Source organism: Hylaeus volcanicus, chromosome 5, assembly GCF_026283585.1.
Source record: "Hylaeus volcanicus isolate JK05 chromosome 5, UHH_iyHylVolc1.0_haploid, whole genome shotgun sequence".
Taxonomy (NCBI): domain Eukaryota; kingdom Metazoa; phylum Arthropoda; class Insecta; order Hymenoptera; family Colletidae; genus Hylaeus; species Hylaeus volcanicus.
The window spans coordinates 7,691,393-7,713,890 of NC_071980.1; the positions used below are offsets into that span (position 1 = coordinate 7,691,393).

At 36.7% G+C, this 22,498-nt stretch overlaps 4 protein-coding genes across 13 annotated transcripts; 1 reads left to right on the top strand and 3 right to left on the bottom strand.

Annotated features, from left to right (window-relative positions):
• Positions 1–275: 275 nt before the first annotated feature.
• Positions 276–3,335, bottom strand: LOC128877512 (uncharacterized). The gene has a single exon (XM_054124877.1). The coding sequence runs from the start codon at positions 1,557–1,559 to the stop codon at positions 1,056–1,058; it is 504 nt and encodes a 167-aa protein (XP_053980852.1). The 5' UTR covers positions 1,560–3,335; the 3' UTR covers positions 276–1,055.
• Positions 3,336–4,453: 1,118 nt separating this feature from the next.
• LOC128877513 (uncharacterized) lies at positions 4,454–5,522 on the top strand. Its single transcript, XM_054124878.1, has 2 exons — positions 4,454–4,793; positions 4,882–5,522. The coding sequence occupies exons 1-2, from the start codon at positions 4,726–4,728 to the stop codon at positions 5,216–5,218; spliced, it is 405 nt and encodes a 134-aa protein (XP_053980853.1). The 5' UTR covers positions 4,454–4,725; the 3' UTR covers positions 5,219–5,522.
• Positions 5,523–5,608: 86 nt separating this feature from the next.
• On the bottom strand, positions 5,609–7,764 carry LOC128877177 (dynein axonemal assembly factor 4-like). Its single transcript, XM_054124265.1, has 7 exons — positions 7,642–7,764; positions 7,333–7,570; positions 7,065–7,263; positions 6,468–6,999; positions 6,303–6,403; positions 6,016–6,169; positions 5,609–5,815 (listed from the first exon to the last, which is right to left on the bottom strand). Exons 1-7 carry the CDS (start codon positions 7,762–7,764, stop codon positions 5,609–5,611), a joined length of 1,554 nt encoding a protein of 517 aa, XP_053980240.1.
• A 1,421-nt stretch (positions 7,765–9,185) lies between these two features.
• On the bottom strand, positions 9,186–22,497 carry LOC128876192 (uncharacterized). 10 transcript variants are annotated; one of them, XM_054122351.1, is made up of 19 exons: positions 22,061–22,497; positions 20,169–20,273; positions 19,713–19,986; positions 18,154–19,631; positions 15,675–16,953; positions 15,365–15,385; positions 15,047–15,271; positions 14,685–14,871; positions 14,343–14,606; positions 13,915–14,267; positions 13,421–13,670; positions 12,784–12,837; positions 12,196–12,501; positions 11,723–12,109; positions 11,401–11,662; positions 11,123–11,332; positions 10,903–11,043; positions 10,659–10,765; positions 9,186–10,581 (listed from the first exon to the last, which is right to left on the bottom strand). In XM_054122351.1, the coding sequence occupies exons 3-19, from the start codon at positions 19,973–19,975 to the stop codon at positions 10,330–10,332; spliced, it is 6,039 nt and encodes a 2,012-aa protein (XP_053978326.1). In that variant the 5' UTR covers positions 19,976–19,986; positions 20,169–20,273; positions 22,061–22,497; the 3' UTR covers positions 9,186–10,329. The 10 variants fall into 10 exon arrangements, with proteins under 10 accessions (XP_053978326.1, XP_053978327.1, XP_053978323.1 ...); XM_054122352.1 differs by having other exon boundaries at positions 13,421–13,511; positions 18,052–19,631; XM_054122348.1 differs by having other exon boundaries at positions 13,421–13,637; positions 18,052–19,631.
• Between the last annotated feature and the right edge of the window lies 1 nt (position 22,498).

A 22,498-nucleotide genomic window follows, 5' to 3' on the forward strand; every position in this document is an offset into this window, starting at 1 on the left:
GTTGAACTGTATTAACTTTTACATCAGTCATACATTTATATACTATGAACATAATAATATACTTTGACAGTGATAAATAATAATAAATACTATACAATAAATATCTATGCTTATACAATTTGATACTTATCACAAAATTTATCATTAGAATAAATTATACGAGGTACTTAAATACGTAGCAGAAAACGCGTATAGAAATATATTTAAACATACTTCAGTCTCTTATCTTATTTAAATTACCAATTAATACTTTCTGAATACTTAAATATCTCATATTATTTCGAGAGTGCCTTCTGAATTACCGACAAACGTTTATAAATACTGGAATTATCATGAATTCGTAAACATATGTAGCAACTTATACATTTTGCATTACGACAAACATGAAATACCTTAATAACTTAGTTTTGATGTTATTACGATATCGGCCAAATAATATCACAATGGGCGAATAGCGAACACTTCGCTAAAAGAGTTTTACAATGATTTCTAAAATAGTAATACGTTTTTGGTACCCTTCATTTTGTTTAACGCTATTGCGAGTAATCGAAAAACAAAATGCTAAATATGACTAGTTGAACGAGTCATGTACATTGTAATTGTCATTAAATTTCAATGTTTTCCGATTACTATTGCGACTCTTTTAAGTTTCTTCTTTAAATATAAGTGTCCCATCGGGCATCTTAGTGAATCTACGATTTCATTTGTTCTGTGACTTTAACGTTTCAATGGAAAATGCAGTATTCGATTATAGTAAAACAGGTATCTACCGATGATTCTCCGACATGTAGGCGTTGAAAAGTTATCATCACGTTGTTAGGCTATAAGCCAATTTATACGTTCTACGCTCGAAATGCTCGCGTTCTATCGAGCCGGTGTATTGACTTATCGTCCTAGGTAATCGTTAAAATTAGAAAAGATGATCACATATTCGATTGATCCGATCTATCGGTAGTCTTTTGTATCTCTGTATAAGTCGATAATATCGTTCATTTATAATAATTCATACTCGTTAAAGTGTTTGAAACAATTGTCCACGATTTGATCAAGTAAGATCAAATAAGTATTACGTTAGGTTGTTGATGCTCCAGCTGATAACGGTCGTTGATCGTAGTTACTTGGCACGAACACCTGCCGTGTTGCTCCACCCTGATCCACTGTCTCCTCGTGCTGTTGGTCTCGAGGCTCCAGATCTCGATTTCCATTTCTTCGTAATAGATCGAGGATTCCACCGGCGAACAGCTCATGTCGGAGCTCATGCAACATCCCGAGTGACCGTCGCAACGTTTCAGGACGATGTACACAGGTTGAATAGCGCTTTCACTGGGATTTTTGTGGACGTTTTGCATCAAGTCCCTCAAGTTGTACGCTCGTGATTGCGGTTCACCGCAGGTAAACTTCTTCGACATGTTCACAGCACGGGGCAGATGAATCCTCCTGGATACTTGTTGATGATGACCACCGCTGTTCACCGCCGCCGATAGGACCATGTTGTCTAGGGTCAACGGAACGAGTATCATCAACCTTAACAGGGAGGTTTTCAATGATCTATTTTTCATGCCTTGTTCCTGGTACGTTGATTCTGGACGGTCGAACACTGTTGCTTATCCCTACAATCGGATCTACCTGCTCGAAGTCACGTGCACCAAGTTTTTCCAGTATCGTGGAGCGATTTCCGAGTGAACACCCTCCTATCGCGTCTTCTCAACACAAATTACACGTACCACCGACACGAACTAGTATCGAGAGGCGACCGACTGAGACTTTCCTGCTGCCAGAAGAGTATTTATACGTGGAAAAGCTTGCACACGTGCTCCATGCGTGAGGTCACATGCATCGACAGAGATTCACGCACATTCGAAATCCATTCAGAGTCCTACAGTTCCATGTGTAATATTTATGCAATCGTGCAAAGTATCCTGATGCATGGGAATTGCCACGGCTTCTCAACCGTACGTCAAAGATTCCATCCTCGGCCGTTCCCTGAAGAACGGTGGATCGCATTCATATCCTCCAGTTCCGAACAGATTCACCGGTTCCAACGAACAAATAACTTAATAAATCACTGCGACACGCACGGTATTTAATTCCGTATCACCTCGAAAGGCTTTCACGCTATATTCGTGTAATCCCGTAGCTCTCATCAAGACATGTTTTGTCAGTACGATCGGCTAACCTTCTGATAAGAAGAGGAGGAACGCGTTTATATCAAACTCGAACTTCGACTTCTCTTCTATTGATACGTCCCGCGTATAATTACCACCACTCTCACGCTAAACTTAAAATATAAATTTAACGGTCTCTTATCAGACAGCTAGATAGTACACACATGGTATTGTTTATAACTCAACGAGGAATCGATAACGCCGGGCGAGCCAGAATCACAACAAACGCGGAAACGGAGTTTTTGTTGCATTGAAATTTCTGAAACTCTCGACGTTACCAGGATTTTAGAATGTTATCACCTGGACCCACTTGTCGTTTACTTTATGGATCCGCTTAAAGCTTCGCACATTTGTAGATAAACCCCGTGAATCACAGGCAGGCTTCTGCTTCAAAATCGTTAACGGTACATCGTACGTGAACAGATGTTTGCTTGTACTTCGATTTGGCAAACCGCCACCTACTCGATCTTGTCTCGCGATCTTGTTAAATAACTCGTGCCTCGTATCTTCGCACGTGTTTCGTTTGTTTCATTCTATGCGTTACGTACAAGAATAGCGGCTGTAAACAAAATCATTCACTTCGCTTAGGGATCCGATCAAAGAAAGACCCAAAGCTTTGTAAATTCAACAAATTAGATAATCGTGAATATATGAAGGAAGAAGAATGTTGCAAGATTTATGAATGATAACCGAGTCAGTTTCCTCCCTTAGAGATTCCCAATACACCGTTACGATCGTTACTATTCTAAGACGTGTGATTAATAACAGAATCCCGTGACATGATCACTTTACTCAGCGCGCAACTTAATTGACGCAAAGGGATATCCTCTGTGGCAAAACAATGACTATATCTATTACTCTTTCCGGTTTTGTTAAATTCGAGGTAACGCTCATAATGTCATAAATAGAATTTCTTGAAATACTCGTAGATCTCTTAAATCATCTACCAGTTCTAAACGTAATGGAACAATCGAGGAAAACTTGATGTTCTAACAGGATTAACCGAAAAGTCGCATCATCCAAAGTTCAACGTATTTGTCCTCAATCAGTAGGACGAAGACCTGTACCGTAATATGCAAACAAAATCGATCAAGTTTTACATTATTTTACGATCCAACCTCCGTGCTATCAGTTGCGTAACGAGAGTTTCCATCAAGGATTCAGGAACGAACTTTCGGTTACGTGGAAAAAATGGAAATCGAACGCGAAATATTTCGGTACATTGGTGGTTATTATTAGTGACGATGACGTTCGAGGTGGACAATTTCAAGGTCACCGATCGGTGTCGAGTACACCTACACTGGAAATTCTGCGCACGGTTCATAGATTATTCGTACCCTCGTGTACCGTTGACTCAGGTTCCACGAATCAAACTGTTAACGGATATTCGTGTAACCCGGGCCTCGATTTGAGCAATCGATGACCGCTCTCACTTTACGCGAAAGGAAATTCGCCGAGCCGACTGGCTTACACCTCGTGACGCACGGGATTGCGCATCGCGTAAGATTTGCGGTCTTTTCGGAAAAATCACGAATAAAGGAAGGTGGAACGTCATGAATGAACCTTGCCGCAACCAGACACTCGGCAGACGGCCGTATCGCGATGACTCACTGCAACCTGTCGCATCATATATCGTTGCAGATCGGAGGATATACAAGTCCACTCGATGACACGCTGCCAGTCCCGAGTAACTCTGCCCGTTGACTCTTTGCATTCACGAATTTCATTCGTTATCTATCATTTCGGCGAAATTCATCAGGGGTGGCACTAAAAATCGAAAGACAATACTAGTCAAGAAATGTATACTACAACAAATATATTATCAATTAACATTCCACAGGAAAAATAGGAATATCTCGTTTGATCTTGTATAGATTTTACTGTTAGGTGGAAGAGAGGTCAGCGACACAATTGTCATCGATTGCAAACGGGAAAATTCAGGCACGTTGCACCGACATGCAAAAGAAAAAGAATCGAGCGAAAACCGAGGGCGATCGGTTTCACTGATGACTGGTCGAAATTTGGCGCGATCAAAGTACGAAAATAAAAGAGAGGAACGAATACAACGAAAGGAGAAAATAAGAAGGTGAAAGAGGATGTTCGATGAGGATGGCTAGTCACGCGACGTAACACAGTCCCAGCTTCGAACGAGAGGCAGGACCCACTAGTTGTAATTATAGTTATCTGCGCGATGTTCTCGGAACGCTTTGCTTCGACCCCTCCTTCGAGCTTACCGAGAAGCAAGAGGGAGACAGTGCGAACCACTGTCGGACGAGACAAAACTATACAGAGAGCAACGGATCGGAAAAGGATAGACGAAGTGAAATCAGAGATGGAGGGGACGGTGGACACACTGGGCCGAGGATGAAAGTTACATATATATAGAGGGAGAAAGAATTCAGATCGCAGAAGAGAGGTGCAGTCTTCTGCCCTGGCCCCAGAACGATCCTCGCCGATCTATCAGAGCGAACCGAACCGTCGACGGAAGTAGGTCCCTCGGTACTGCGTTCCATTCACGAGCAAAACAGGACTGACCCGTAAAAAACAATAACAGCTAAAAATGAGAAACTTCGTGTTAATGTTGTTTTTCATTCATCTCGCCTTTGCCACGATTGGCCGTCATCACAGGTAAGTTGCACTGTGCATGCAAATTGAATTGTATAATATCGGTCACGTGATTCTGACAGACGCATTAAACGGTCGTTTTCGTTTCCAGGGACCGGGGATTTTTGAATCACGTGCAACTGGTGCACGAATTTCGATGCTCCTCGCCGCAGCCAAGGGCCGTGCCGGTGGAAAAGCTTTTAACCGTTGGCCCTAGCCCCGATGAGGTTTTCTATCCTGCCTCCACCGTTTTGACGCGTTGCGACGGAGCTGGATGTTGCCCGGACCCCAAACAGATTTGCGCACCTGTCGAGACTAGAAACGTCAGCCTTGTCTTTATGGTGAAGCACATGATCGACCGGCAACGCGATAGACATCACGAAGTGATACACGTTTTGGAGCACACCAAGTGCGGATGCGTCGATAAGAAATTGATCGAGTTCGACTGATTCTTCTTTCTAGAGAAAACTTCTCTCTGTCGAGGACTTACATCTGTTGCTTTAAGAATATTGTTAAATAGTTTCTTGGTACTTTGTCTTCTTGTAGTAACCAAAATGATATTTATAATTGCGCGAGTAAATAACGGTGTAGTTAGTAGATTAAGTTTAACTGTAAGACGAGTTCCTTGATTTAATCATCCTTCAGGATTTTTGACTGTGATATTTTCATAAAGTAGCGTAAAGTGTATCTTTGTTATTTATAACATGGAATTAATAAAATATAGATACTTGTAGATGACGCTACGTCGTTGGTATTCAATCTTCCTTACGCGTGTCTCGGTTAAATGGTGTGTTTTATTATTCAGCTAACAATGAGGGCAGTGCTCGTTTAATTACCTTTCAATCTTTCACGTCGAAGTGTTGTTTCGCAGCTAGCAAATCGCATTGGATGCTTTTATCGTCCGGCATCAATTTCAGAGCAGCTTCTAGTTCAGGAATTCCGTGCTGAGGCGAGGACAATTTACAGAGTGCTGCGCCCCGTCGAGCGTGACACCTGGCTCTTGACTCTCGATTGCCTTCGCATTTCGGCACCATTAGTTCCAACGCCTACGAGAGTAAAGTATAACTATAAACCATTCGTTCGAGAAACTTATTACAATTCCATAAACGATGGAAGAAAACTGTTAAATTATCTTCTATTATTCTACCTTAACGTGTAAATCGACAAATGTGATTTATTTTATATGCAGTACGAAATTAACATAACTTAACAAATTAAATAATCAGAATAAATTTGTATTGTTTACTTTGGAACAGTCTTCTATGCATCTACGGTAATTCCCTAACGCATACTGCGCTGCTGATCGGTTCGCGTAAAGCGATACCATTTTATCGCTGATCTTAATTCCGCACGTATAAGCGCTGATAGCTGCCAAGTAGTTTCCAACTTTGAGAAATTCACTGGAACATAAACATAAACGATCCGTTAGTGAATAAAATGTACATTTATATTATTATTATCGCGATATTAAATCATGATATTACGATAATATTAGAGAAACATTCGAATGTTGATTTTGGAAAACAAACGTACTCTCCTTTATCGTTCAACCATTGCGGATCGCGTTCCTCCAATCGCAGATCATCCGTATCGAAGCCAACTTTGCGTCTCGCTTCTGCCTGTTTTTCCAGCCACTGCAATGAAATTATTATGTTAACGATTATCATCGAGCTATTTAAATAATAAAAATAAAAATACCTCTTGTTCCTCGAGGTGAGAACTTTCTCTGGCAGGAGTGGGAAACTTCCTATCCGTGAACGTTACGTTGATGGTACTGTTCCTTCTCGGCAACGGAACCGATCTTGAGGGCTCTTCGAATATACTCTTTCTTCTCACAAGTTCCCCATTTATCACAGCTTTCACGAATTCCGCTCCTGGTCTCGTATTTCTCTTTTTCGCGTAGAGCTTACGCAACCTTTTCCCTTCCATTTCCTTGGCGAAACTAGGCGATTCAAATTCGCGCGGCGATTCGGAATCTTCCGAGCTGGAATCGTCTGTACCATCGAAGAAATTCCTTTCCGTCTCGATCTCTTCGGTTTTCTCGTTAATTTCTGGATTTCCATCGTTCGCCACATTTACGTTTTCACCCGAGGTGGGTGGTTCTTCGAGTTCCTTCAATTCAACAGATCGGAGTCCCTCGTCAATCGTATCGTTATTAAATATTTCATCGTCGGCCATTGGTCGAGATTTTAACGTGTTATTGTCGTCTTTGAACCATTTCAACGGTGGTCTTGTAAGAAAAATTGCAGATAAAGCGAATATTCGAATTAAAAATCGTTTTAGTAAATCGATTACTTGTAAGCTTTCCTATTTTCCTGTATCTGTCCGTCAGCGTCAGGAAGAAACGGTAGTTCAGCTTTCGATCTCCAATTCTCGAAATCCTCCATGGCTTCCTTCCGGTGAGCATCGCGAATGGCTTCTATCTTATTCAGCGTTGCTGTATTAATGCTAATTTGTTCCTTCACCGCTTCTTTTTGCAAGCACTGACGTTTTTCTGAAGGTTATGGTTTACGAGTACGAATCAGTTCGAATATCCTGTATCACAACGTAATACTGTACCTACCACTTTTAATTCTTTCGCGTTCTTCAACGTCCGCCTGAAAACGTTCCAAAGCTCGATTTCGATATTTCCGGCGTGTCTCGTTGTCGATATTTTGTATATCGAGAGAGGGCCACTCTTGGCCGATCTGTATTTTCCGCAATAAAAGTATCGCCTCCGTGTCGGTAACAGTACATTCGCTTTCTTTTTCGGCGATGTCGGCCCAAAGAAACAATTCCAATATGAAGGGTGGAAAGCTGATCTGTTATTGCATCGGAAGTTGCGTTTAAATAGTGTAATTTGTAATGAATAGACACTGAGAAATATCGTTACCTTCACGTAATTGTCGATTACGAATAAGTCTACCTTCGCAGGATGACCTCTCAAAGGTACGTTTAACATCACGAATTCCGACGTTTGTCGCCAAGTATAATCTTTGATAACTATAGCTGGCATGTTTTGCGACGATAACGAGCCACACTTTACAAAGAACAATAATCGTAAGGATTTAAATAATGGCAATGCGATGTTTTCTTTTACACGACCAAGAGTATAGGATAAGAAAATATCGATCAAACAGTTCGTAGTATGCGTCGGTATCGTACGACAACGAAACAGTACGCGTTGGTATAGGCGCGTTTTTTGATCGATATTTTTCTTTTAAATAAATTCAATATATTTCGCTTATTAAATCTGAGTATCATTTTACAAGTTTGGTGAAAAAATCGTAACGATACATAAGGTTTCTATTATTGTATTTAAAGTCTATGGTTTAGATACATATACATGTACAATACAATTGAAATTTTCCTCGGTGTATAATTTATTAGGTAAAAAAACAAACTACGAGTGTATTGTATGAATTACTTTTAATTAAAACGTTTAAGAGTATTTGTTGACAATACTTTTCATAGTAATTATTAAAAAGCTGCCGTTCACGCAACTGTGATATTTCGTTCTTATCCATGGAACCATAATTTTTCTCTCTCGTGTGCAATAATTTAAAATTATCGAAAAAACGTATGAAAAACATTCAGATACCATGTAGTTCCATAGAGATGTAAAAGTTTTGGTTCTTGGGCTAGACTATTACTTTTGGACAAGTGTTTGCTTCGTTAAGTCGCATACCTAAGCCATTCGTTGAAAATCAACTACAAAAACTTATCGTAAATCAGTCAGTTTTTATCAAACGTCTGCTCCTTCAAGTTTGCAATATTACTTTAAAACGAATTGCAGGACGTTCTGATCCTTGAGAATTTTTTTTTTTTTTTGTTCGTCGAACATACAAGTTTCGAAACATATTAAGATTTACCCTGAGACGCAAGAGTTTCTTTTTTTTTTTCAACGATTTGTTGTATCTTTCGAGTTCAGTTCCCACATTTCGTTGTATATAACAACAGAAATAACAAGTATTAATTGCTTTTAAGATATCGTGATACATAGTACTGTTAAAAAATGGAGGACCTTTGATAAACGCTTAAGTTAGAAAATGAAAAACTATTCTCTATAAAGATATTATGACACTATAGTTATGCCTCTTACACGCCTCACGTCATACTCATGTTCTTGTAGATTACAATATTAGTGATCGTTCATTGTGTAATATGTACAATATGTATCAATGTCAAATACTTTGCACGTTTAATTGCTCCGTGTGAAAGAAACGTTCTTCTTGAAAAGAACGATATAAAGAGAAAAACAAAGTATTTAACATTATACAAAACCATTAACATTATTATAAATAAGTATACGTACGATAAGGTACGTTCGTCTACGTTATACCCAAGCGGGTCCCGTAATTACTTGAATGAACATTCAGTACGCGTTCTCGTTTGGTTACTAATCTTGTATTCACATACATTGTATGTGATACGGATGCATAGGGACATTGCTCGAAGCATAAAAGCTTCCGCAGTGTTTGTTCTACTTGTGTTAATAAAGATAAAATTATAAAATCGCATGGAATGTCTAAAGTATACAAAACGCCGAAGAAAATTCATCACATAACTTAAAAATTATAGTCGCAATAAAATCGACGTTGTGCAGATTTCTATCATTTGATACGCATAATACAAATTTCGCATGATTTAAAAGAAAAAAAATTTTAATACATAGAAAACGGTGGTATAATATGATGTTGATGTATGATGACAATACTTCATTTTATATAGATAAAAGAAATGCGATAACTTGTTAGTGTCGTGAAATTTAGTCTGAGCAAATTTAAATGGAATAAATACAGATGAATATAGTTATTTTATAGTTTGATCGATCTACAATGAAATTTATAACACACACCGTATTGATAATTACAAATTCGTTGACAGTTCAATGATGTACATACTAAAGGACAGTCACTTTCTTCCAGTAATAGTTACACTAATATCCTATTTCTCTAGCATTTGTATTATCTGTTACGACATGAAATTGTTATTACACGAATCAAATCGATAATAAAAATAAATACAAGAAACAACATATTCTAGTAACATAAAACAGATACCATTATAAAGTATATACTTACAAGTATTTAAAAAAAAAAAAAAAAACTATATAATCAAAGTTTTATTACAATTTATCTAAATGGCTTGAATATTATACAATACATATCACTTGCATACGTCTGGCATAACGGGGTCATGTTTTCACATACATGCCCTTTCCTTGAACTGTATTCATTGTCGCTTCATAAATATTAATAATTAATACAAATACTACAAGAATAACGAAGCAACACGAATACAAGGATCATAAATAAATGCAAAAATGTAAAGATAAAAATTTGATAACTCAGTATAAATAATTAATGTTTAAGATTTCGGATAGAGAAATCCGAACGAGAACATTTACTTAACTGTGACTGCTTATACGCACTAGCGAATTAAATACAGACGGAAGAATTGAAAAATACATTACAGACATCACTGGAATATCATACACAAGATTTCCATATGTCACCGACTTTTTGTGCAATATTATTGCATTTCACGAAGGACACAAATACATAATTGTATACACAAACTATTTTTTCCTTGCAGCCTTCTCTGCTTTTCGCCGCATTCGTTCAATTTCTTTTCTTTCCTTGCGTTCCCGGTCCGCTTGTGCTCTAAGTTCCTTTAATTTCCGTTTCAAATGGGATTTCTCTTCTCCGTAAATACCAAAAGCTTTGAGGTCCCGGGACTCGAGCCGTAAAAGGTTACCGCCGTTAATTCCAGTTTCCAAAAAGCGCGGCGAATAACGCTCCAAACCGATTCCCGATAACCACTGACACACCTAATACCATTTTTTAATTTATGAATGTAATTATAGCACATAAAGTTTTCAACAAATATTTTATAAACAAGACTCACTTGTTCCTTCGACCAATCTGTGACTGGGGCATTCTGCCAAAAATGAGACTTCTTCTCACCTAAACCAAAGTCGCTTGGATGAGGAGGCAACCAAACTTCACTCGTATCTAGATTTGCAATTTTATTTATATATGGAAAGGTTATAATTATGTTTAAAAAAAAAAAAAAAAAAAGGCGTAACAAAATGATAATAGGGACCATGAATTATTTACTGTTCGAATCATATTTCGATCGTTTACGTTACCTGTTTTGGATGGGCTAGGATCAACAGCAGGTGGGCTGACGGATCCACCGGAAGATAGACTGGAAGGTGAACTACCTGGATGGTGCCAGGGTGTCGCGCTGTTACCAATTATATTTGACGAAGGAATAGTGACTTTTTTTACTGTAAAGAGACAATGCATTATAAAATATGTTATTAAGTTTAACATGGACTCATTAACTGTTATCGTCGGCTACGTTACCTCTCTGATTGGCCTCGTTTACAGCTTGTCGTATTTCTTCAACTAAATGATGGGTAACCAAAGCTGGATCGTTATGTGGATTATTTAAGTCGCTAAAGTCTCCGGAACTCTCTCTCGATGAAGACATATCATTTCCACCAAGCCGTCTTTCTCTTTCCGCCAAAACTTGTTTTAATTGTTCTGCTAATGATGCCGGTGGTCCGGTTAAACCTGAGAAAAATTAATAATCATTTCATACTTAATATTTTCTAAAAATCGTTTAAAAAAAGAGATAGTACTTTTTTGTGACTGTGGCCAACTTTGTTCTGTCATAGCTCTAACTTGAGAGCTAATAGTACTGTGTTGTCGGATCGCCGTTGGATGCGTAGGTTCCATATGTTTACTTTTCAGTGAACTAATCGAAGAACTACTGGAATAGGAACTCAAGTTCGATTGTTTCGATGTCAAATCGTTCGGAGACCTGCTACTTGTATCTTGAGAAAGAAGTTTCGAAGACGAATCTTCGTCAGTATTGTCACCGGATTCGTCCAAACCATAGTCCTAAAGATTAATATTATTCAGAAATTATTTACATTTTTTTCAAATTTACTGTATACTTACGGAACTGCTATTACTAAGGCCACCGGATCGTTTAGGAAGTTGTCGATTCGCGAGTCCTCCTCTGCTAGCAAGTTCAGCTTTACTTTTCCCAGCAGAATTGTCGAGGAGTCGATGAGCAGGTACTGCTCGGTCTAATTCCTCCTTGACTGGCAAGGGAAGCGGTAATTTTCTCTCCACTGTTGCAGTTTTATCCCCGTCATCGGGGCTACTAAGATCCGATGTCTCTGTGTCTGAAAGCTGACAGCTAGTTGACGAAGGGGGTGGAGGTAACTGACGACGCGATAACTGTGGCGTGACTATCCTAGCTGTTGTACCATCGTAAGGCAATCTCACGGGTAATCCAAACCTTCTCTGCGTTTCCGTTAATTCTACTTCTAACGTGATTACCTAAAATTATTCATAAGTTATTATTTACCATATACTACATTATTCGTAAAGTTTCTTGACTCGTATATTTTTAATCGGCAACTTACCCTATCCTTTAAACTTTTAACAAGAGCATTGTATTCTGTGTCTTTCTCTTGCAACAACTGTTGATAGAATTCATCACGAGCCGCAATATCCGCGCGCAACTCACGTGCTGCTCTTCTCGCTCGTGCATATTTCTGTTGTAAAGCAGCATTCTGTGCTGTTGCTTGAGAAAGCATTTCTCGTGCCATTGCTAAATCCTGTCTAGCAGTGCCTAAAGCTCTCTCGGATTCGTGGAGTCGTAAACCAGATTCGCGTAATTTGGCTGCATATTCCTCACTACCCGCCCCACTGGTTTCCAAGTCTACAAGCTATAAATAAACATTTACAATAAATTCGATTGTTTCATAAAAGGATACACGTCAATACGATAAAATACATATACAAATGCTTGGACATACGGCATGGGCAATTATAAAAGGGCAATAAAGTGATGAGAATATTTATCGAGATGTGCGAAATTTCATGAATTAAAAGCATGTGATACATAGAAAAATGGCGCAGACAAGAATCGATTATTTTATAGATTAAAAAATGTCTTGCAGTGGAAATAGTAATAAAAAGTTGCTTCGTGAAAAATCTCATGTGATTACCTTAGCTTTGAGCTTTTCCACCTCTCCATCTGCTAATGCTAGTTTATACTGACTCTGCAAGCAGCGAACAACGAACACAGTGCATAAGCAAAACCAAAAATATATTCACGCCTATAAACCTATGAAAGTGTGCTCATGTGTACATAAAATAGCGGTACAATTTAAGTAACATATGTATATATGTATATACATATGCGCGCGCGCGCGTGTATACACATATATACAACACCTTACAGTGCATAGCTTTATACAGATTTGCATTTTACACAGTGATATTCCATAAAACTAATAAAAATAAATATATCACTAGGTACTTCGTGCAGTAATAAAATAACGAAAAATATACTCTAATACAAAATCATATTTCTCGTTTAAGATAAAGTCGCTAATTTTTTGGCATATCTTTTTACTATGTGACTATGGAAACAGAAGAGAAACTAAACAGAAAAGATTATCCGATGATGAGTAACGAGACCACAGTGCATGTTTCTCATTATCTATCTTCGTAAGAATAAACATAAATTTACGTATAACGAAATATTTCAACTAAAATTTTTAATTACTATGCATACACTAGACTACTTATACTAAACACGTATATTAAGTATCTTATTTCTTATTGACAGAAATACGATACCTCTTGTAAAAGTAGTCTTAGACTGTCGACATCGCTTTGCGTGGTGGCGGATGGTGGCATCGATGAACTGATAATAGGAGATCTACTCCGACTAGAAGCAGACAAGTAATTTTCTATAGGACTTTGGGGAGGCTCCCCTTCAGAACATGACGACATAGCTGGAGAACCTGGTATTGCACTCATGCTTCCAACGGACCCTTCCTCACCGCCTCGTTGACTATCAGGCGAGGCATCCGAAAAATTAAGTTTTCTATACAAATAACAACAACAAAAAAAGAAAAAAAAACACGTTTATGTTACAATATTTCAAACGACTTCGATAGCACTACATGATCATAAAAAAGTCATTTTCCTCAGTACCCCAAGCGACCACGTGCCGTCATTGAGGTGGCCATATATTGTCGTCATAGGCATTAGCGAGCAAGGATAAACCATCATTGGAAAATGATTTTACAAAACCATATATAAACTCGTTAATTCGTCATTAATCGTACCTTGCGGAATTAGCTTGTTCTCTCTCTTTGTCTGCTTGAAGACTCTGGCGAATTAGCATGGCTACCTCTGAGTTCGGATCGCGTTCTCTACCAATCACAAAACGCACAAGACCCGAAGTATTACGAAGAACGCTGGCTGCATACGCTTGTGTAACTCCAACTAAAGATTTTCCATCCACTTCAACAATTTGATCATTCACTTGTATTCTGCCTTCTCGCGCAGCTGCGCCTTTTTCCGTGATGGTTTTGACGAATATACCCAATTTTTCAAGTCCGGCATCTGCACCAACGCCCATTCCAATTATGCTCAAACCGAGACCTTCTGGTCCTTTCATAAGTTCCACTGGGAAAACCTGGTAAATTGTTGTTATTTATTGTATGTATACGTATAACGAAATACCAGTTCAGTAATAACGTTAAAGAACTACCTCCATCTTTTCCACTCGTTTTTCGAGTTCGTATTCTGCACTTGCGGCAACAGGATCCACGTCTTCGTTTCGACGATCGTACTCGTTCACCGAATGCGTTGAGTAAACTTTCATTGGTCCTGTGTCAAATGAAACTTTAGTCATTTTTTTCTCGGGTAAATTTGTCGGATAATCGTCCTTCTCCTCGTCCGATTCTGGTATTCCGGCGACTTCCATCCAAAAATGACCGTCTTCGAAATAATGTACGCCATTCTCCACGAGCACCTGTACGAATTATATCATGTCTGCCGTATTTTTAAAGTAAATTTCATTAAAATAGGTTTTATTTGTTTGCGATCTTACAACTTTGCCAGGCATTGGCGGGATATATTCATCTTGATGTTCAGTTTCTGTATCGTCGTTAGTTTCATGAGTATAGTTTAAACTACTAACGGATCCAAGCAAACCACTTTCACTGCCAGTTACAGAACCCACTCGACTCTCCGTTAACGAGTCTATCGTTAAATCGCTACGTGATCTATGGGACAAACTAAAAATCGGAAAAACTTAATGTTTGTTTGAAAATAAAACGATCGTTATCGCGCTTTTGTGCTAAATCGGATCGCGCGTGTGCAATTAATTAAATTAATTGAAATAAATAGATAGCACAAGCTGCAAAATATTTTTATAGAACGTAAAGAACGTAAAAGACCAAACAGATTCACCTATAATCATTAGTGGTGCTATTAATAAGACTGGTATCAGGAGCAGACAGAACATCGGACAGCCAATCTGGTGTATTATCTTGATCTTCTCTCTCCCTTTCTTTATCCATGTCTTTACTTTTATCAATACCATTTTCTTCGTTTACAGTCTCAGCATTTGCAGTAGGCGACAATAGCCTTGCTATTTCTTGTGCTTCCTCATCCGACAACAAAACTGATCCTTGTCTAATCGATTATTCATATAATTCATGTTGTTCTTTCGTAATTTAATATCATGATCAATGAAGACATTTAACTATACAATGGCAATGAACTCACCTTATCTTTTTCTCTAGGATACTGCATTTCGTCCCAGTAGATTACAAGTTTGTTCGAAGTCACATTTAAATAAACACGAATAGAAGAAAATATTAGAATTTAAACTAAGGAAATAAAATTTATTAAGCTGCTTGCAAGTTGCCATGAAATGATTCGCTACGCAAGTAGAATTATCATAATTATAAAATATAGAGGTGTATGAAAAAATCTATTTAAAAATCTTAGTGCATCGTATGACCCTTGTTTATGTTAATACCAACTGTATTAATTATTATTTTTGCAACATATGAACTCTAGTTTGTGAACTTACCGAGAACTGAGCAGGTTTTCTGCCTCGTCGGCTGTCATAGTATCTGGTGTTATAGGAACTGTTTGATTAACGTTAGTTTTAGAAGTTTCCATTGCAGTCTTAGAAATGTGTTCGTTAACATTTTTCATATCCATTCCTGGTCCATATTCCAAATTTGTAATAGTTTTAGTGTCGCTAGAATCGCTATCATCGTGAAGACTATTTTCGGATGTGACATGTTCAACCGCTTGTTTCATTTCTATGTGTTGAGCTATAACGGCAGGTGACACGTTTTGAGGTACGTTAGCTTTTTGAACGGTATTCATGACGGGGGTACTTTCTTGTAATCGTAATTTTGCCAATTCAGCTTTTTGCTTTTCCTGCTCCCAAGTTGTTTGAGGTTGATCCGATTCTTCTATACTCCTATTTATAATATTGTTTACCGTTTGGGAATTGGGTGGTTGTATCGTATTTCCTGCTAGCGTTATATATTCCTTCTGACTACCACTTTTTAACAGAAATTCAGATGCATTTACTGGACGTACCGCTTCATCTAATTCTTCGTTATTAATAGGTTTGTTTATCAAATTCTCGCTACTATGAGTATTTGAAATAGTTGAACATTGACTCGTATTTAAAATGGCTTTGTCTGTTTGATCTACTCTATTATCAACTTCAGCGAAACTTGAACGTTTCCCAGATACCTCTTCTTTATTTTTTGCGAGCTTTTCCCGCACGGAAATCTTGATTTGATCATTTTTGGCGTTAGATACTGTTTTCTGGCATACCGTTTCGGAAAATGTATGCCTTTCATTGGTAATATTTGATTTCGACTTATTATTATCTAAGACTACATTTTGATTTACTTCTGTGATCACTGAATTCGCTCTTGCATGATCATGATTACTGTCATGAGATATCTTATTATGGCAACTTATTGTTGAATCAGTTTTTATCAGTACATTTTCTTCTACGTTTGTTTTCATTTGAGGTTTACCTTCGTTGTTTTGCGTGGAAACTTCTTGATTTTGTTGCATTTTTCTTGCATACGGCGAAGGTATCGGTATATCTTTATGCTCTAACGGCGGATATTCTTGATCCGAACTAACAACTGATGGTGGCCGGTGTCCCAGACCAGCAGCTTGAAGATCAACACGTACATGAGAACGTCGAATAACTGTGGTGGTATCTGGTTCATTGAATCGTGAATTTTTTTCCGAAACATCCTTCTCGCGAATGGATTCTGCATATGTTGCAGGCTTTTCTTGCTCTTCGGGTTCCAAATCATAACTGTTACGTCCTTTAAATCAAATATTACAATATCAAATTATGCGATAACGTAAAGTATACGTGCAATAAAATATAAATGTATCAAATTTGAAAAAAGGATATTACAAAATACCTCGACAATCAATGCAAAGTAGTCGTAGACACATGATACTCTTATGTTTTGTGTACAGAATAACGAATAATTCAAAGAATTAAAATACACAATAAGAGATAAAATACTATCTTTTTTACAAAAAGAATCTAAATGTAAATATTTTGAAATATTTTACAACACTAGCAATGTGCATAACCTGTGACACAAATTTATTTGGTATAACATGTAAAACGTGTTATACATATTTTACACGAAAAATGTATACACTTTATCAAGAAGAAACTTGGATATTTACCAAATTATTTGAATAAAATAACATTTTAAATTAAACTCGAATTACCAAGAAGCGTTAATATTGTAATATATTTTTTTAATTTAATGTTTAAGAAACACATTGAAGAACACGCATAGAAACACACTTAAGCTTCATTTACCGAATGCAAAATTATTTTTAATAAATCAAATTGATTTACACATAATTTATGTCTATTTTTTATTAATGCACTTTCCACAAAACAAGTATTTTAATAACGATAATGATAATTAATTTTTAATAAATGTTACTTTTTTTTCTAAATACTGACAAAAAGAGAATTGAAATTTGTAAAATACTTTTCCGAAGAAATGCTGTAAAGTACAACCAGACAGAGGCAGAACAGAATACACAGAGATTTCTATAAATAATACTGTTGAAACCGGTAGGAGGAACTAAGATTAAGAAGAGGAGAAAAAGGGGAAGGAGGAGAGAGTTTCCTCCTGTGCTTTTACTCTTTAGTATTTTGGCACTATGCCATAATAAAATGACAACATTTATGTATACGTACTATTACTGAATTATTTGTTAATAAAGAAAAAAATTAAAAATTAAATTAAATTTATGATTTTGCGTACGTGTTTCCTGTTTCGTAGTAACTTAACGTATTCAAACGTGTATAAGATGTATTAGTGATTACATACGTTTGTATAGATGTCAGTTTAAACAATGTAACTGAGAATGATTTTCAAATACTATACCCGTTTGAAATTTTTCAGACATTTCCTTATCTGCCTTCTCTTCTTTACTATCCTTAGAAGGGGAGCTAGGGGAGCTCATACTAGAAGAAGCACTATCCGTACCTCCAGAAGGTGGTCTCAATTCCGGATCCGGAGATCTTGACGGTTCTATTTTCCTTTCGTCCATCGTGTTATCTTTTTTCCTTACGGTATTTACGCTTGGTCTGGCCCAGTCTGGTCTTGGATCGAGTCTAACGATTTCATTTTTAGTTTCTACATCTAAAACTTCTTTAGAATTTTTCAGGTTCGCTGCTTTCTTCAAAATTTCATCGTTTTTGGCTAACCATTCGTTTCTCCATTCGGAAGTTTTCGGGGGTGAACGTACAGCGTTCGAGGGATAATTTAAATACTCGGGAGTATCGAGCAGATCACCGTCTCTCTTCACCTTATTTTCGTACGCAATACTAGAAATATTCTCGATCGACATACTCCGCGTTGGACTAGATATATCAGAATTTCTTTCATAAGAGGAAACATGCGATTTCGTTTGCGAATAAATATCAATACTTGAGCTTGCAAGGGCATTTTTGGAGATCAAACAACTTTCCGTGTTATTGAAGCTTTTCGAATGTTGAACAGATGTGTTTTTTGATATGTCCGTATTACGTGAATGCACTTTGCCTGAGCTGTTCTTTTGTACAACAGCATACTCTGGCACGAATACATCTTGCGTTCGCTCTGGTGTAGGAGCAACAATATTCTTTGAAGCTTCCCGCTGTTCTTGGTTTCTTTGGAAATTTTTATTTTGTACATTCGTATTTTTTTGTACAACTGCATATTCTGGTATACTTGGCGAAGTATCAAAATATTTATTTATAGTAGCATATTCTGGACTACTAGGAAGATCTACAGGAGACACGGCTGCAATGCTAGCCGGTCTTTCTTTTTTCGCGTTCGAAGTAGAAGAATTTCTTGTTGGCGGTGGAGGTGGAGGTGGTGATATAGTAGACGATCTAATTGAACAAAAGCTCGCAGATCTTGTTGCTGGATTACTTGAAATATCTGTTGGCCTTCTCGCTTCGTTATCGATACTTGTTGCATTTTGTGCGTGTCCTACGGAAGTAGTTTCAATGTTCACTTTATTTGCGCTCTGATTCAAAGAACTCTGAACCACGGATCTATTTGGGTCTGAATTATATCTACTCGGTCTAGTTTTTGAGAAATGGCTAGTCCAATTTTTCTGCTTTTCAATCAACTCTTTTGAATTTAATCTCCTTTCCGGTTTTTCTGGTTTCTCCGGGCGATCATCCAAACGATTTTCTTTGCCATAATTTTTATCGAACTTTCCAAAAGCTGCGCGCGATTTATGTTTGTCTGGCAAATTATCCAAACCGTGATTGTGACCATTTTCAAAATGTCTCTCAGCATTTAAAGCTGGTACGCTTGCGCTCCAATTACTCAAATGATCTCTAGTTCCTGGAGGCGAAGGAGATCTCGGACGCGGTGATCTAGCCGGAGACGTACAACCCGATCCAGAATTTGCCGAACTAGAACGCGATCTCAAACCATGTAAATTGGTTGGCTTTGCAATTCGATCGACCCTAAATAGAATATTTTATTATAATTTTATTAATGCTAATACTTTATTTGTATTTCTGTTTACTTTACAAGTATGCACTTACGGTTTATTTGGTTTATTTTCTTCTCCAAGTTTCTCAAAAAGTGCTCGTGCATTATTGAAACGAGCCACATGGCTTTCAGTTCTAACAACCGTGACTTGCGTGGGAGACTCTTTTAAAGGTACAGCTGGTTCCTTGAAACCATCTGACAAAATATTATTAGTTCTATGGTTTAAATTGTCCAGTTGTGGTTTCGATTGAAAAATGTTCGCGATAGCTGACACTTTTGAGCCACCAACTCGTTTCTTTTCTTCTACTGTAGCCATGTCTTGTTTCCCTATAGACAAAATAAATATAAATTATCATATTAATTGTACCTAAAGTAACAAATATAAAAAGTCAATTATTTGATATGTTGAAAACTGATTGCACAGTACTCTGATTAACTTATTTTACTACTTCTGCAATTCATACTTTATAGAGAAAGCATCAAAAAAATATGTTAGATAATACTAATACCTGGAATCTCTCGTGTATAAAAATTGTAAGAGTTTTAAAGTCTGATATATTTCAGCCCATTGTCATTCGTCTATTCTTTTTGTTCATCATTTTTTGTTGGATAGTCTGAAAACAAAACACAACAATAAGATGCAAAATAAATGTTATTGATTCCACATAAAATCATGTAGCTGTGTAATATGTCACTAGACACATCTATTAAAATAATTTTGCATTTAAATTTTATAAACATAACACGTTTAATGTCATTAAATATTTATATAGGTTATTACTTTGACAACACTCAAAATGTATCTTAGAAATGCTGAGCATGTTCTTTGGCAACATTAGTGAGGTATTTTATTGTGAGATTACATTAGGTATATATGTCTGTGATTGTCTGAAATGATTTAAGTTAGAGTTAAATGGAAGGCATAGTATACAGAGGTGGGGTCTTGTCTGGGCTTCACCCTCCTCCCATTGCCATAGCACACCATGCTCCTGCAATCAATACTTGAATCCTTTCTCTGTAGTTGAAGTATGAAAAGTGGAAGCATGCACATGTTATAATCTTATATTACATACATTGTATATAATGTGTAAGCCTTTGTAATAATAGCTTAAAGTTAAATGTAGCTTAAAATAAATAATGAAGCTAATGTAGCAAAGTTTCACTTATTTACACAATTTTTTATAGCACTTTGAATGTATCATCAACTATTTTATGTTTTGTTATATTTAAGGGGAAGAAATTTGCATGTAAAATTATACATAAAAACAATTGAATAATTATGCAATATAGAGTTGCATTCACAAAATATAAATTATTGAATAAAAATAGTAAAATTTAGATTTTAATAAAGATATTTTTCCTTTAATATAAACGTGTTATACATTGATGATTGTATGAAAAATAAGATGATATGCTTTTATAATTGAATTAAAGTCAATTTAAAATAAATAAATCATTGCATCGATTATAAGATGATACATACTTGTTATTAAATCCACTATGATCCTGTGATGCACATGCTGTTTTTTTCATTCATTTTGATAACAGACACAAACACAAGGTGCATGGCTTTTACACGCAACACAATGTATCCACAACATGGCACATTCATAACGCAACAATTTCATTGATTAAATTATCATTGCTATTAGTAATGTCTCTAGGTGTATTAGATTTAAGAATATTTAAGTTTACAAAGTGTAATTAATTATGCTTACAAATTTTGAATGCAAAGAAATTATAGTTTTGTTTCAAATTTGTATCGATCAGAGAGATTTTTATTGCAAACTTAGATGCAGAATTACTAGGACACAAGTTTACAAAGTGTATTAATTATGCTTACGAAATTTAAATGCAAAGAAATTTTTATTGCAAACTTAGATTCAAAAAGAAGTTTCACTTTGGTCTTTATATTATCACACGAAAGTATCCAACATATTTTCCATTAAAGAAAAATACAACTGCAAACTTTTACGAACTTCATTTTTTTAAATACATTATTACGGCACATTTAATTAATTATTTTAACACTAATAGATGACGAAACTGCAATTGTTATTCAAATAATAAACGTAATTGAATTAGCAATAAACGTCGGTTATAGTAAAATCGAAAACGTTACCGCAGATACTAGAAAACGCTTATGATTTCTTATCGATAATTGATAGTGTTTATAAAAATACAAGTACATGTACGTTATATTTCGCCATTATAAGGCGCATGCCAGTGAATTTGAGCTGTGCGAAAATTTCGCAATAATATTAATCGCTAAAGGATCCTTTATCTTATACGTAATTTCACGATCGATTCTCAATTTACAGTAAACACATAATACACACGTTTGAACGTAATTATATTCAAACGAAATATACGAAATTGTTTATAGAAAGCGCAAACTAACCAGAAGTGTCACCATGTGCACGAAACCATTTTTCTTTGTAAAGACGTATCCCCAACGATCTTATATCTTCTTCACTTCGATAAGTCGATTCCTTATCGCACGGAAGAACATTACCGAACAAAATAATTTCTGTAGAAAATTCCGAGTAAATACGATAAGACTATACATTCGTCTCTGTCAAGCTCCCTTACATTCGTGACAGACGCTCGTTACAAACGAATTTTTTTTACCCTTTCATGTCTAACGATCCTCACGCGATAATCTAAAACGCGTGAACCGGTATCGCTTACGATTCCAGTTTCTAAACAACCACTACTTATTCCCGATTTAATTACGATACGATTTTACATCGCGAAAACACTTTCACAACCGGCTGTGCGATCTGCCCGTGTCAACAACCCGTGAAAAATGGTCCAAGATGGTCGTCATCCCTTTTAA

Excerpts from the sequence above, each read along its gene's own strand:
- LOC128876192 (XM_054122344.1), bottom strand. The coding sequence starts at position 19,975 with ATGGCTACAGTAGAAGAAAAGAAACGAGTTGGTGGCTCAAAAGTGTCA. Across the intron at positions 15,272-15,364 it reads ATCCTAGAGAAAAAGATAAG|ACAAGGATCAGTTTTGTTGT; the intron begins GTGAGTTCATTG and ends ATAATCGATTAG. Across the intron at positions 13,671-13,914 it reads GAACAAGCTAATTCCGCAAG|AAAACTTAATTTTTCGGATG; the intron begins GTACGATTAATG and ends TTATTTGTATAG.
- LOC128877177 (XM_054124265.1), bottom strand. The coding sequence starts at position 7,764 with ATGCCAGCTATAGTTATCAAAGATTATACTTGGCGACAAACGTCGGAA. Across the intron at positions 7,264-7,332 it reads ACGCGAAAGAATTAAAAGTG|AAAAACGTCAGTGCTTGCAA; the intron begins GTAGGTACAGTA and ends CATAACCTTCAG. Across the intron at positions 5,816-6,015 it reads GCATAGAAGACTGTTCCAAA|GCGTTGGAACTAATGGTGCC; the intron begins GTAAACAATACA and ends TTACTCTCGTAG.
- LOC128877512 (XM_054124877.1), bottom strand. The coding sequence starts at position 1,559 with ATGAAAAATAGATCATTGAAAACCTCCCTGTTAAGGTTGATGATACTC.
- LOC128877513 (XM_054124878.1), top strand. The coding sequence starts at position 4,726 with ATGAGAAACTTCGTGTTAATGTTGTTTTTCATTCATCTCGCCTTTGCC. Across the intron at positions 4,794-4,881 it reads ACGATTGGCCGTCATCACAG|GGACCGGGGATTTTTGAATC; the intron begins GTAAGTTGCACT and ends TTTCGTTTCCAG.